Consider the following 14,904-nt stretch of genomic DNA (forward strand, 5'->3'; position numbering starts at 1 on the left):
CCAAACTGACTTGGCTGTTAAGTTATCAACTTTCATCACAATCAAGCAAATTATTCTATATATATGTTTAATTAGACAAATCTTGCAATATAAGTTTAAGCAATATTACAACACAACTACATTAACAACAAACATGAAATGGTTATAGTGACTTCTGACTTGGTCACAATTTATAGAGAGAGCAAAATAATTAATTTTCTTATTGATAAAAACTAGTTAAAAAGGTAAAAAAAACACTTAAAGTTCCAATATAGCTAATTTAAAAGTCAATACATCACTATTAGTTCCAATAGAGCTCTATAATGGAGTCTATTCATTTAAGAAGTTTAAAAAATGCTTTATTTTGCTGAAAAACATTGGTAACACTTGCTACTTTAAAGGGCGCCTCTTTTAAAGCATGGATCTTCAAATGATTTTGCTTTTGCTCTATAGTAATTTAAAGCTGCACTCTTACAGAGTGAATGTCTGGTTAACAGTGATATAAGACTGCTAACAAAAGATTTGAATGAAGGTGTTCATGTTTTTGTCAGAAAATTGATGTTTTATGGTAATATTTGAATGTAGTTTTTCCTATTTATGTTAGAAAATTGATTTTTTATAGTAAAAAGCATTATTAACGCTTATTTTATTTTAGATTTTGGCGTTCTTTCTTACAATTGAGATTTGTTCTAATGTAAGTTACCTTTATATTGATAACTGAATTGAAGGTTTTAATGCCAACATGAGCGTATTCTGAGACAAAACCCCCCAAACATTTCATATCAGTGTCAAACTGTGAGAGTGCAGCTCTAAAGCCAAACTGGTAATACAAATTGAAAGCATTTATCCTGTAAAAAACAATAGCATTATGTGCTCCCTACTAAAATGTTACAAAATGGTCTGAGAAACTAAACATTTACTATCCATATATTGACCTGAGGTGAACTACATACATGTATATACCTACAAAGCATTATTCCTAAATTACATTTCATGCATTTCTTAAGATACTATTTCAGCAACTGTAAGTATCTTTTACTGAGAAAGTACACAAAGCTGGACAAAATCCCAACTCTTGCAAAGATAAAGACAGCAGATTGTCATTATATAAGTCATTGTTTCCAGGTTGTAGCGATATCATGTTAAAACTGTTAACAGCGCAATGTAACATCTCCACTGAGTCCAGGTCTAGGCGGTGGGATAGGAGATAGTGCCGGTGTGTCTCACTCTGTGGAACTGTAGCCCACAAGCCTACACTTCAATACATATGACAGTCAAGGATACCGGTGTTGCCATCCATCACTTCCCTGCAAAGATATAAAAAAACTGATTTTAAAGGTTTATTTTAACCTAGCTACAACTGTACATTCATTTTAAATCTATTAATTAATGCACAATGTGCACATGGACTTGTAGCATCTGCATTATAATAAATGTTTTGAAAATATTTATTGATATTCAACTTTGCAGCAAAAGCTGGGGTATGTGCCTGTATATTTGAGTGGTTTGTCCATTTTCTTAATAATTTACTGGTTTCCACAAGAAGACTCGAATCAAATTTGGGATCAGTCTCTTTTGTTACTTATTTTCTATTTTTTTCTAAAATTATGATATCAAACATTGAAATATATATACATGGTATTGTGATACAGGTAAATGTAAGCATAATAATATTAATCATTTTCAGTTTCAGGAAATTAAATTTTTTACCACAAAACATGACCAAGTCCCTTTAAGAGCAATTTGGCAATTGCAAAAGAAATTGAGATGGCACTCATTTCTGTACGCATGCATAAAAAACAAAGCATTAAGTTAAACTACAAAATGAATTAATCAAAGGTGTTCGTCACATTGCCTGCATGGATACAGTATAGTCCAAATAATTGTACGTTGACGGATTTTTTTTAGATTTTTGATATGGCAAATCCTTCAATTGTACGTTGACGGATTTTTTTTTTAGATTTTTGATATGGCAAATCCTTCACGTACAAATTGTTTAGTATCAAAAGTGGGTAGTTGTTCCGATCAGGATTCCGGGTTAAAGCATATAGCGTCTATAAAATATCATAAAAACAAGAACTATTACCAGATAATGTTATTTTATATTAGTTCCGTACAAAAAAATTAAATATCCAACTTGTAATAATGAGTTTGATGGCTTTTCTTCATTTCATTCTGTCAAAACATAACGATATATACATGAAGGGCACCTGCAAGTCTTTAGGGCACAGTTTTAAATCGCTCGGAACATTTCGGCCATGGCCGAGTTGTTACGATTGTATAACGAGGTCTATCTCGAAGCTTTGTCGGAGGAGGCCGAGTTATTACGATTGTATCGAGTTGTTCCCCTTCGCATAATTGTTTTCTGTGTCAGTCAACTTTCGTTTTATTGGAAAGGTAAACAACTTGTTTTAATGCATTAAATGCTTGTTTAGTGCAAAATAACATTTCACTTACATGGTAAAATATGAATATACCTCTTTATGATCAATTTCAACCATAAAATACTTCACTTAAAACAATTTCAATATTTTTAAAACACCCCCGTTTTTTGCACATTCCCGTTTAGACGTTAGGGATTGGAAGAATCCCGTATAACACGTCTATTATTTAAGACTGTTAGGGATTGGAAGAATCCCGTATAACACGTCTATTATTTAAGACTGTTAGGGATTGGAAGAATCCCGTATAACACGTCTATTATATTAGACTAGGATATAGTAATACATTTATTTTTTTATTTTTTATTATCAATATTTTTTTAATTTTTTTTTGGCAAAATAGTCAATATATGTCATTTAAAAATATATTCCACAATTTTCCATGAAAGAAAATTAGTATAATATATAAATAAAAATATAATATGTTACTTAATAAATATACATGTGTAAATGAACCAAACGCATGTACACACACAAGATATGTGTGCATGTTTCTACAATTATATAGATTATTATTTAACACGGCGTATTGGTAAACAGCTCTTTTTTATAAATAAAACATTTTGCACTTCTTACCTGTGAACGTTTTTGCGATCAGATCGCTGTCAAGGAAACAAGTTCAACAAGTCAATCCTGTGGTACATATTCCGTTGTCTCATGCAATTTCATATTCGGCTTTGATGGTATGTGTAATTCCAGAACCAGTCTGACCCGAAATAAGCACGCTCAAGTCACTCAAAGCGGAATTTAATGTCAAAGACTTCTCTGTGATTAACACTTTCGGTCCAAATATTACAGTTGTTGACACTTATACGCGAAATGTCTCGCGGAGTTCATGGACCAATGAAATGAGCCGTTATAAAACCTTACTCTGAAACCGGAAGTCAAGGGTGGAAGAAAATCCAGGAAAACAGAAAAATGGGAATAAAGTATAAAAAAATCGTATGACCGGCGAATTTCTTCGCGGGTTAAGGTTGAGTATTTTGAAGATGGATATCATGTCCTTAGATTACGTACGGTAATTCGGGTAAATACAGCGTGCCATGATCTTCCAGATTTGGGATGAACCTAGGTTCTAAAAATGTACAGAATGAACCAGCAAGCATTTTCGTAAATGAGCCGATTCAACTCCAAATTTCGCTGTCTGCATTCAGAAAACAATAGCAATACTTTTATTGTCCAAAATAAAGCATCGGGTGGGGTTTGTACGCAAGAGAACGGTATTAAATAGTTGTTTTGAAGCAAAAAATGCATTGAATGAGTCGGGAAGCCTAGTAAGAACGTGCATTGTTTTCACGAGATATTTTAATACAGACATTATTTTGATCTAAAACAAGCGTCTTCGTAAACTAGCAATTACTATTCATTCGGTGCACAAGGTCGTTTCTAAAAATTATCGTTGAAACATATAGAAAACAGTGGCAATACTCACCGAATCGAGGACGTTTTCCACTCAAAACAATGAACCGGGAAGCATGGACGCACCTGACATTACTGCCCTTGATTTATATCATATTACGATAGGGGAACTGGTTTTCTCATTCACTTGCTTTACATTGCATTCTGACAAAAGTCGTATCTGATGGAGTATGGTATATATTTGTTTGTAATGAAGAATAAATCATACGGTTGGGTTTAATATGATTCATTTTAGAATATTGCATTAAGCGATAGAGTTTAAATAACATAATAAAACTGGTACTATTTTTAAATACCAAATCCCTTTTTGTCAATAATAGACACGGAAGTTAAGCTGCTTAGAAAAACAGAAGGAACTCAGTAGAGTTTACTTCCGACAATGGCATGCTTAGTATAACTATATTATCGTATGCAACAGTATTTTAATTTAATTTCTCAGATAAATATTACATTGGTTTGACTTGTTTAATATTTGACAGCATTGACCTTCATGTTTCTCGTCTAACCAATAAATGACCTGTCAAAAACAGTTTCGTTATCCTAGATAGGTGTATTCTGAAGTTACTGTCAGGACGTACATTTTCCTGCAGATAATAAAAGTCACGATAAGTTTAAACATACACATTAATACCCTATGATAGTCAACAGTCCAAACAATTTTATTAAACACTGTATCGCGATTTGCCAATACCATAAGAGGCAATGAAATTTAACTTCCTTAGAACATATTTTAATATAGCAAAAGGAATACCGCAACAAGTTAAGTCGTTCCCTTGTAGCCTTTAACATGGAAGTTATGGCGAGTCTACCTCTGACAAAGGCATGCTTTTACTGACTTTTATCAGCGTGGACCCAGAAATAAAGTTATTACTGATATAATATAGGTGTTTTCTGTAGTAGACAATGACATCGTAGCGTGATATATCAAAATCAGGTATGGTTGTGCTTTCCGTGTCTGTAGCATTCATATAATGATTGTGATTGGAAACGTTGTTAAGCAAGTTAGCATTGTTAGAGGTTGATTACCGCATTCTGACACGATGGACAAGTTCGGGAATGTTGGATGAAGACCATGGATTAACAAAGCTTCATTTAGAATTACGACAATGAAGCTCCATGTTGGTACGCTTGGTTTGTCAGTATGCTGTTTATCTATGTCCTATCGGATTTCTGACTTCAATTTGGAATCAGTAAAATGAGTAGCCAGTACAGATTGGGAAATTTCAACACAAACATGTCTGATTTCACATATACTATAATGCAACCATGTGGATCAGTAGGCCTGTGGCCTCTATAAGGATCATATGAGAAGAGGAAAACACGTCCGTGCTATTGTCAATACCGTGAGTCAGGTTTTGGTTTAACAAGGAACATCATGCATTGAAAATGGTTATTTTTTCAGAACTTCATAGTGTGAATCCAAGCATCCATAAGTCCACACTCTTTTAGGACGTTTTGACGATTATCGATTAAATCACTCATATGAAACACTTTTTAAACAAATATAAATATTACACATGGCAATCAATTTTTCAACCTTATTTTCATTCGTTATATCTAACAAAGCTTTCAGGAGGGTAACATACTCTGATTGCTCGGCGCAGTAATACTTGTGACGAAGGTATTCTTGGATTGTAAGCAATAATTTGAAAGGAATGAAAGAAATTTACCTACTTTCGACGTAAAATAATCGAGACTCGTAAATGTTTTCAGTAAAATACTTGATAGACCTAAGTTTGCCATTCAATTATTTATCACAATGTAATATAAAAATATAATTTCTTTTTACGACAATTAAGGTCAATCACTGGTGGAATAACTCAATACTACTCCCGCTGTCAAACTATATCCTAATAGTGTGCCTGCTTGTTTTAATTCGCCAAGACTGTCAGGATCTGATGGAGGAACTTTTAATTAAGAATTAATTATGAAATCAATTAGAGGTTCATTATTGTTGTTATGTACGTGATTGGCATTGATTTCCGGATATACATTGCAAAGAATGTAGTTGGACTCGTTGAGGAAACGCATTGTTGTTTTATCATAGACAGACAGACAGAAAGACATAGTACATCGTCACAACACGTACATTTTATATTTCAACTAGTCAACTTGTATGGGCAATGATAATAACAATCAATAATAAATACATATTACAAAATACAAATATGAAGAATAAATCAATAAACAATAAATTAGAAGAAGGTGACCATGGCTTTTAGATGTAATTAAGTAATGACATTAAGTAATCTTGATCATACATGCTATTGAATCAATAATTACTCGCAATTATTGCGCAACTCCTGTGTTATGTTAACTTCGAAATGATATATTTGTTTCTACAAAGATCGAATCTACGTTTAATTAGGACAATTTGATTAGTTTTGCAGTCCAAAAAGACTGCATAATTCTTTACAGATATTTTCCATTACCATTTTGTTCGTAAAAGGAAGACAAAAATCACAGAAAGCTTTCAATACTTCCCTTGTCCCTGAAAAGGTGCCCCAGGTGATTCACTATTGTCAGAGAACTGCTATTATTATTTCTTTATTCTTTGAAATGAACAAAATACTTTGACTTGTGACCAAAATGCTGCTTTAAGTGATATGACGCTTTAACGACATGTACGTAGATCGGGGTACCGCAGAAAAGATAATAAAAACATCTCACTTATCATGCCAAAGCTCAATTCGTCTGGGCTTATGTCCAACAAGGCAGTTTAAATGGCGAATAAAGACAACACGTTTAATTTATTTTTATTAATCAAATTAACCATTCACAAAATAATAATGGAATGAACATATGAGTTAACATATAAAGCCAGTGAGTTTGTGATAAACTTGTTCTACACCTGTTACAACATGATCACTTAAACCTGATGCTTGAAGTACAGGAACAATTTTAATCATTTCATTATCTTTAACGTATGTTTGTAAATATATTCGAATTCATTCAAGTCTGACCTGATGTAAATGTTATGTTTGAGTTGGTCGGGAGTAAACAATGAAGCATTATGTGTATTAATATAAGACTAATTTATCAAATTCTGTGTGCGATTACATCTTCTAAGAACACATCTTTCAACACCCGAAAGTTGTCTTATTGATACACTTTGATTCCGTAAGATTCCAGCAGTTAGATGTTGAATCTCTCATTATCTACAAGCTGTTGCTGTCAAAGGATCTTGTCAATGACAAGTTCCGTTTGTATCAATATGCCAACTGAGTGACCATTTCGAGAGTTTAAACTTTGATATACAACTCCTCTGTGAAACAAAACGCACTACAATATTTACCCGTATCGTAGAAACAAAACAAAATGTGACTATAAAGTAATGTTTGTGAACTGTCAAATGACCATTATTAATTAGAAATAATAAAGAAATGTTTGTAAAAGAAGGAGAGAACCAATTTTATATCTCGAAATTACAATACGAATGAAAAGAAATTTTTGTTTCCATTCACAGAACAATAGCTGATATTCAAATTGTGTTCTTCTTTGTTAACTACATTGGTTTTAGCGTAAACAAGAGCTAGGAGAAGGCCTAACATATATAAGTGATTAATAACGTACTACAATGAACATTAAAACTTCCATTTGCACAACGGACTATACCGATTTGAAACATTTATCATTTCAAAATAATTCAATAAAAGATACTGAAACAAGTTATACTATGCAACTGTCCAAATTTGACACTTTGAAGTCGCCCTTTGATCAAGCGTTTTTAAGTTGTACACAGGTAGCCTAATGAATAGTATTGCAGCTGTTAAATAGATATATTAGTTATATACCCGTAGTAACTAAAAAAATAAACAAGGTTTATGTTCATTTAAAAAAAGAACAACCAACTTCATAAAAAAGGATGGAAGTGATAATATCGTAAATGCTTCTAAGAATTTTCTTTTTAAAAAATAGACACAATCTTTCATAGTTAATGTTTTTTATAATAAGCAAACCCGATGAACATGATCTTTCACTTAATTGTTGCAATGTATGGTCACTAAAGCTATTTGCACAGTACATTTCTGTTTAAATTTAAAATGGTATCATAAGTGTCCCGACTTTTAAAAAACAAACACTAGAGTTAATACTTGCAACGACAAAGTATGTGTATCCAATGTGCTGGTCAAATATCAAACATATGGTATTATGACATAACTAACAATCATGTCATCTCTAAAAGTTATGCCAACAAACTTTATTTGCCATGAAACTCATCAATGCGAACTTGTTCACTATAACCACTTTGACAGAGAAAACGACGGCATATAACATTAGTTCTTCCAGTTTTAGTCTACTGTAACGCTACGGTTCTCGTAAACATCAATAGGTGTCCAATGCAGCGTTTCGGACAAATGCCACCAGTGTCAGACAAAACGATACCAATATGAGAGAGGTCGACATTTGACTTGCAGATGAGCCGGAATCAAGTGTGTAACTGGCCTTAGCGTCGTCTGGTTCTGAAATAAGCAGACATCAGGTTTTAATAACAAGAACAGTGTACTAAAAGAACCACTTTTGTTTCTCCTCAACAAAATTTTAACAAAAGTATTTATTCAGTAAATAATTTATGTGCAACGACAGACACTTTATTGTATAAATTATTTTATTAAACTAATATGAATTGTGTGAGAAACGATGTCCCCAAGAGATTATATATTCCCTAAGAACGTGCGAAACATAATACATAGTTTTACTTAGTTTTGTATTTTGACATGGAGTCGTTTAAATGACTACGATCCTAAAAGGCTAATTGATTAGTTTTTAACAGCTCCTCCGTCACTGATGATTCGTTATTAACGAACATAGCTTATACGACAAAATACAAATCTTACCTCTTTTCTGAGACTTTTTATTGGCTGAAAAGAGATTAAAAGTGAAGTGAGTAAGGCAAGCACAGAATGTATCAAGCATATACTATTTGGCAAACAGAACATTTTCGCAATTTATATTCATTGTCTCACCTCGAGGTGCAAATAGAAAGCCATTTAAGTGTACTTACTATTTAAAACGTTGACTTTGACGCTGGTAACCTGTAAGTCCGAAGTCCTACACGAGTATGTTCCAGTATCGGTCATCTCCGTCGAGGATTTGGTCAGAATACTCGTAATAGTCCGAGAATTTATTGAAAGCTTTTTACGCATTTCCACCTTTTTCTGTCCGTCTGGAACAATTTTTATCCCGTCTTTGAACCAGTCAATTGACTCTGGAGGTGTTATTGCCCCTGACGCATTGCACATTAATAACAGTTGCGTTCCTCTGTCGGGATGAAGTGATCCTGTTATTGTTATACCTAAAAAAACAAGATAATCATGTCAATCAAAAAATAAGAGTTGACATTTAGTGTGAAATGGTTAAAACTACTGCAGTAGAAGGAAGTTATAGGATAAAAGGACTAATGATTACGGACACATTAGACAACGTCCAAAATATCTCTGATTTGAATTGCTATTATGCTTAAGAATATTTATTAACTTCCGTCTGACTAGGGTTAGAAGAATAAATGTAAGATTTATAAACATCTATCTATTGATTAACATTAACATATCAAATCATATGAGTAAATCAATTACATATATATTCATTTCTGTTTGGCTAGAAATGTCATCCATTCCGCAAAGCTATAATGGGAACTGTTTAACGTTTTAGTATGTAGAGGGTCTAAGGATCTTGAACACAAAATATGTACATGTAGGTACACCAAAAGCATGGTACGAAGCTAACAATGTGCGGGATGTGTCTAAAATTAGTGTTGTAAATGGGGAAATGGATGTGAAGGGAAAAGCAAAAGTGACTTACGAGGTTCCGCGTAAGAGAACTCGTCTGAAACAAATTTTCATGGCATTTAATGAGCATAGTAAGCCTTTGTACACATATCTGTATTCAAAATCAATCGCTATGCCATAAGGGTATACATATAAACTATTCAAATTGTCTAAAGTAGCTGAATGCTTAAAGTGATCAGGAAAGAAATTAAAACACTTCAACCAGTGAATACTTCAAACACTCAACTCTTAGTGAAAAAGCAATATGACTTGAAGAACTCATTTCTTCTATTTAAGAGCGTACCTTTTACATGGAGAAAGACTTCCTTGCGGAGGTATCTGTCCCGGGAGCTTATCTGACACTCGTACATTCCGCTGTCCGTGGTCGTTACGTTGGATATCATCATATTCCAGTCGGGGGAATCCTCGATGTGAGCGACCTCGAACCTAGGGTCGCTCGTCATAGGCAGGGTACCGATTGTTAAGAAGTAGCTTTCGTTGGCGCGTCTCCAGCTTACCTGAAAAGATACCGATCATTGGGACTCAGTTATGTACATCACCGTTGAAGTCTTACGTCTTTTCGGTGTACTTAAGTGATTTGAAAGTCATCAGTAGGTTATCAGAGATGTAAACCAATTTATAAGAAATCATTGAATCTGGAGGGCGTACTTTATTTGTTAATATCTAAAGGGAGGTTTACAGAAACTAGGCTAAGATATAATACTTTCAGTCGAAGGCGCGTCATGTTTCAATTAACAAGTGAGATACCTATTTAGAGGAAAATATTACATAATGCGTGCTGCAGTGGTCTCCAACGACGTTTGGGGAGGATAACATATTGTGTCTGCAGGGCGCTTCCACGTAACAGATCAAAATATTTATTTTATATCATTGCTTATTTGCTTAAGTGAAACAATATTTCTTTGCTTCAGATGAACCGACCACCTGTCAACTCTAGTTTGATCGGATTCCTAAGACATGGATTATTTCTGAAACAAATATTGACAGAGGAAAGAGCAACTAGAAGTATCTAAGTCCTAGTTAAAAGAAAGATGCATTCAATCCAATTTAATTCAGACTTAAAATAAGGATGCAAAATATTGAGATAATTACATCCATGGGTAAAATTTCATTTGCGTCATGTTATACCAAGTTGAATATCAAAACCAATTTGACGTTTTGATCTTACAAATCTCGTGCTGCCAACACTCCAGTTTCTATTTCAGGAAGTTTCATTCCCGCGTGGAGCCACCAAATACTTGTTGCAATGTGCAGCGTTCAGCGCATACTCATTGAATGATGAATAACTGATAAGATGCAAGCGCCTTTCAGTTTAAAGATATTCATGTCATTTCTCATGGGCAAGTATTTATTCAAACTTAATTTGTATAATATATAACATGAAGAATTCATGTAAGGGGTCATTCGACTTCAATGATAAAGTATAAGCTAATTCTAAATTAACTGCGTTTAGTTCTAATTTTACCTTGCTTTGTCGAAATGAATACAAAGCAAACTCCATGCTCTTCCAAACGAGCGACTTTTCACCCCGTTGGAAAATTTGTTTTGTTTTTGTTTTTATAGTCTCAATAAATGTGAAACATTATCTACCTTACAGAGATAAAGAGATGTAAATATGAGAAAATGTTGACTGCGAACTTTACCAGCTTTGGCGATATATTTGGAAGCATATTATAAAGATTTTTTTAAGTTTCGTTTCTTACTTCTTGCATTGTCTATTATGTTTCACTATACGACAGATCTCATTAGTTTTGAGTGCCCCAATATGCATGTTGTCTTGAAATAATGTCAGCTTAATGTCTGTTTTACATTCCGTTTCTTCTTACCGTTTTTGTGCCCAGGTTTTTGACGGAGCAGTACAGGATGGCTCTCTCGCCTTTGTGGTACGTGTAGGTGTCCTCTGTCTGCAGGAAGCGTGGAGCAGGTGTCGAGTACCGGAAGTCCTTCACCCTCCCGCCTTTAGCTGAATATATGTAGTAGCACTGATTATATGAATTTATTTTAATAATAAAGATGACTGTCATTAACATATTTATTAAACGCTCTTATTGGTACCCACGTCCATAATTGTGTAAGTTATCAGTGTTAAATGAAAACACATCGTTTGCTTTTCATTTAACGTAGTGTGGAAGTTTTTGACAACAGTTAATGCTTTACATAGCGCGAAATGTACACTGTGTGTAAACAAAATGGACAAGATAAATACTTCTCATTGCAGTACGACATTTAACACGTGATAATATGACCTGAGGGCAATCTGAAATGGGGCGTTTAGAAAGACAACCTTCTTTGAAGGAGCTTTTTCTTGACAGTTTTAGAATTATTGTGACCTCGCTTTTGTTGATACATTATAGCCCCATATTGTCGACGGATGACGGACATGCAGCGATGGGTTGTTCGAATTTAACTATGGATCTTTTTTGTAATCTAGAAATCAATATAAGCAATTATCGCGATATGTTTTTAAACAAACTTTTTGATGTTATTTTACGAATCCATTCTGCAAGTGGCTATGTTTTCGCCATGTTCTTAAAATGAGAGTTTTACGTGTACAGGAAGAGCAACATGTGTTCCAGATCTTTGAGATAACTAATTACTAATGGTTTGTTGAGAATGGAGAATAAACCAAAGCAATATCAGTAGCGATGCGGGCCCCGCATGATGACGTTATTCGAAAGAGAAACAAATATGAAGACATGTTAAAACGAAATGAGCGGAGTATGTGAATATGGACCATTTATACGAATAAATTGCTCACACAGGTGTGTGTAAAAACATACACTTAGAGCATTTTCTTGAAATACCTGGGTTTCAAAGTTATCAAAATCGTAGTTAGAATACATTTGAGGAAAAAATATAAGGAAGTTATGATATTTAAAAAGACTAAATTAAACAAATTAAAATAAGTTTAAGCACATACACTGTCCCGCTTTGAGCTTATTCTGGAATATATAGTTCTGACATTGATAGTTAAAAAGAAAACATTGTCATTTCAAAGGGTCTAAGTAGTTTATAACATATCGGTCATTCCACCAAAACATTTAAAACGGGTTATCATAGCATTCACTTTAAATATAGAACAGCCTTTTTCAGCCAGAGGCGTTCTTAGAATTGTTCAACACCGCATCCTTAGGGAATTTGAGGCAAATTGCCTTGCATTTCCAGTAACTGCCTTTGATGCTGCCGGATTTACTTACATCATAAAACACAAAATAGGGATATGTATATAATCAAATCCAGAAATTCCCATTGCAGTTATGCTTGGTAGTCTTCGCACTGTAATACCAGGTAGCATTCAAGTATAAAGACATAATGAGCTTTAGACATTAGGTCTTATAGTTATATGCTTAAACATTAATGACGACTAAACATATATTGATTTTGTTAAAAAGTGGAAAACTCCATTCTTTCTACATAGGTAACCTATCAGTTTAACGCGTCCTTATGTTCCTATGTTCTACACTTTGTACAATTTTGGCCGAAAACGTAATGACACGACTATGGCAATGGCTTCGCTGGGTTGGACGTTTAAGCGTCTGCTGAATCTGACATCCATCTGTTTTGAAACCAAAATAAACAAGCGTCTTTTAGTCAAACCATTTTGTGAAATGGTAATAAAACATTGAGTTTATTAAATGCATTTAGCCTACTGTCTCCACTGTCTCATGAAAGAATATATATGCAAACTCATGTTTCATTTTGTTTTATTTGTTTACGATGATACTGCTCGAAATTTGATGTGATCTAAAGTGGTATAAATAGTTCCTTTGGAATGTTTTTGCTAGACGAACATTATTGTTTTACGATACATGTGGAGGAATTTTAGAATAAATACTATCTGTTTATTATCATATGCAATAAACTACCATTATCATTGACAATATTGTTATTATTTCAGACAGGTAGAAAAACACTTGAGCTATTGGTAAAAGAAATGCTGCTTAGGGTACGCTGTGTGAACACCTGAACAAAATCAAAGATTCCTGTTGAGTTTATGCATCTGTTAATTGAAGATCTAACTACCTTACTTAACGATGAATAAAGGAAAGTGTCTGAATAAGACCTAGATAATCACGTTTTAAAAGAAGCAAAGTCGCTCTCCCTCAAAACATAAGTCACTAAGATTGAGATTATTTTTAAAGAACCATCGCAATAACAGACTAAAATCGTGATCGCTTCACTAACATATTTTGCAGGAGCCTTTCTAATGGCAAGCAGTTTGCCTTAATAAATGGTACTAGGTTAAACTAACAAATACAATACAGTTCAAACGGGAACTAAACAGAGCGGATAGCACGCTTAAATAAAACTTACAATCAATTCAAAATATCAGTTTCTTCAGTTTATCCGCAATGCAATTGGGATATAATACTCTTTACAAGCATAACGAAATCATTTCATATATGACATTACTCTCAATATCTATCAAGAATCTCTAGCAAACACCAATTCTCGTGTTTTGTGTTTAATTAAGTATTTCCAACCACTGATTTATTTCGGGCTCAATCCCCAAAGGCGATTTGCATAAATGCGAGAAAGCATTGAAGTGAATATCACAATATTTCACATTCATTCAACCAGGATATTAAGAGCACGCTTTAAGTATTTTACATTGTGTTGTCCGTCCATTGGCTTAACTTGCCAATATGTCTTCACCAATAACGAGCCTGGGCTCTCCTGGGAAATCAAACAACACCAGGGGCAACATGTGGAACGCAACGTCTAGTACCAGACAGACATTGCATATTTTATGTAAGTGAAACAAACAAAATATGGTCAAAGCTAATCGAATGATCCCCATTATTACCTATATTGTAACAGAAAAGGTAGCGAAACGCTACTTGTGCGAGTACGTGCACTGGGGTCAACGTTTTGAGCGCTTCGTCATTCAGGGTGTGTGTACTTTGTTAAAGTTTAAAGGGGCAGCCGATATCCAGCGCTAATTAGTTAAATATGTTACGAGTAGGCTTGTTCAAGATGAACGGAAATTAAAAAACCTCGATAAAAATGTTTTATATTAGATAAGACTGCTACACGTGGAATATTCGCACACGACTTTTTAGACCACCGCGCTTGTGTTCTACACAGTCACCAAACAGACGACATGCGGCTTCTCTTGAATGTTGCATCTTGGGTCGCTATACACAATTATATCATCACATAGGATTCAGGCAAATTAAATCAGCACATGTTCAGATATTCAAAACGTGTATAACAGAAGGACTAATGTTTTTGCTTGAATTTAACTTCATTATTTCTGCTGCTTTTCAGATACT

General features: G+C 34.0%; 1 protein-coding gene across 5 annotated transcripts in view; it reads right to left on the reverse strand.

The window, feature by feature from the left end:
• Positions 1-6,583: 6,583 nt before the first annotated feature.
• LOC128228349 (zwei Ig domain protein zig-8-like) overlaps positions 6,584-14,904 on the reverse strand; it is an 84,448-nt gene continuing 76,127 nt past the window's right edge. For all 5 annotated transcript variants that reach the window (XM_052939614.1, XM_052939613.1, XM_052939610.1 and 2 more), the window contains 6 exons: positions 11,455-11,591; positions 9,912-10,125; positions 9,642-9,665; positions 8,845-9,135; positions 8,678-8,701; positions 6,584-8,302 (listed from right to left, as the gene is read on the reverse strand). In XM_052939614.1, the coding sequence (XP_052795574.1) occupies positions 8,166-8,302; positions 8,678-8,701; positions 8,845-9,135; positions 9,642-9,665; positions 9,912-10,125; positions 11,455-11,591 (827 nt within the window). In that variant the 3' untranslated portion in view covers positions 6,584-8,165. The remainder of the gene's footprint in view (positions 8,303-8,677; positions 8,702-8,844; positions 9,136-9,641; positions 9,666-9,911; positions 10,126-11,454; positions 11,592-14,904) is intronic.

This window comes from Mya arenaria, chromosome 3 (assembly GCF_026914265.1).
Source record: "Mya arenaria isolate MELC-2E11 chromosome 3, ASM2691426v1".
Classification (NCBI taxonomy): domain Eukaryota; kingdom Metazoa; phylum Mollusca; class Bivalvia; order Myida; family Myidae; genus Mya; species Mya arenaria.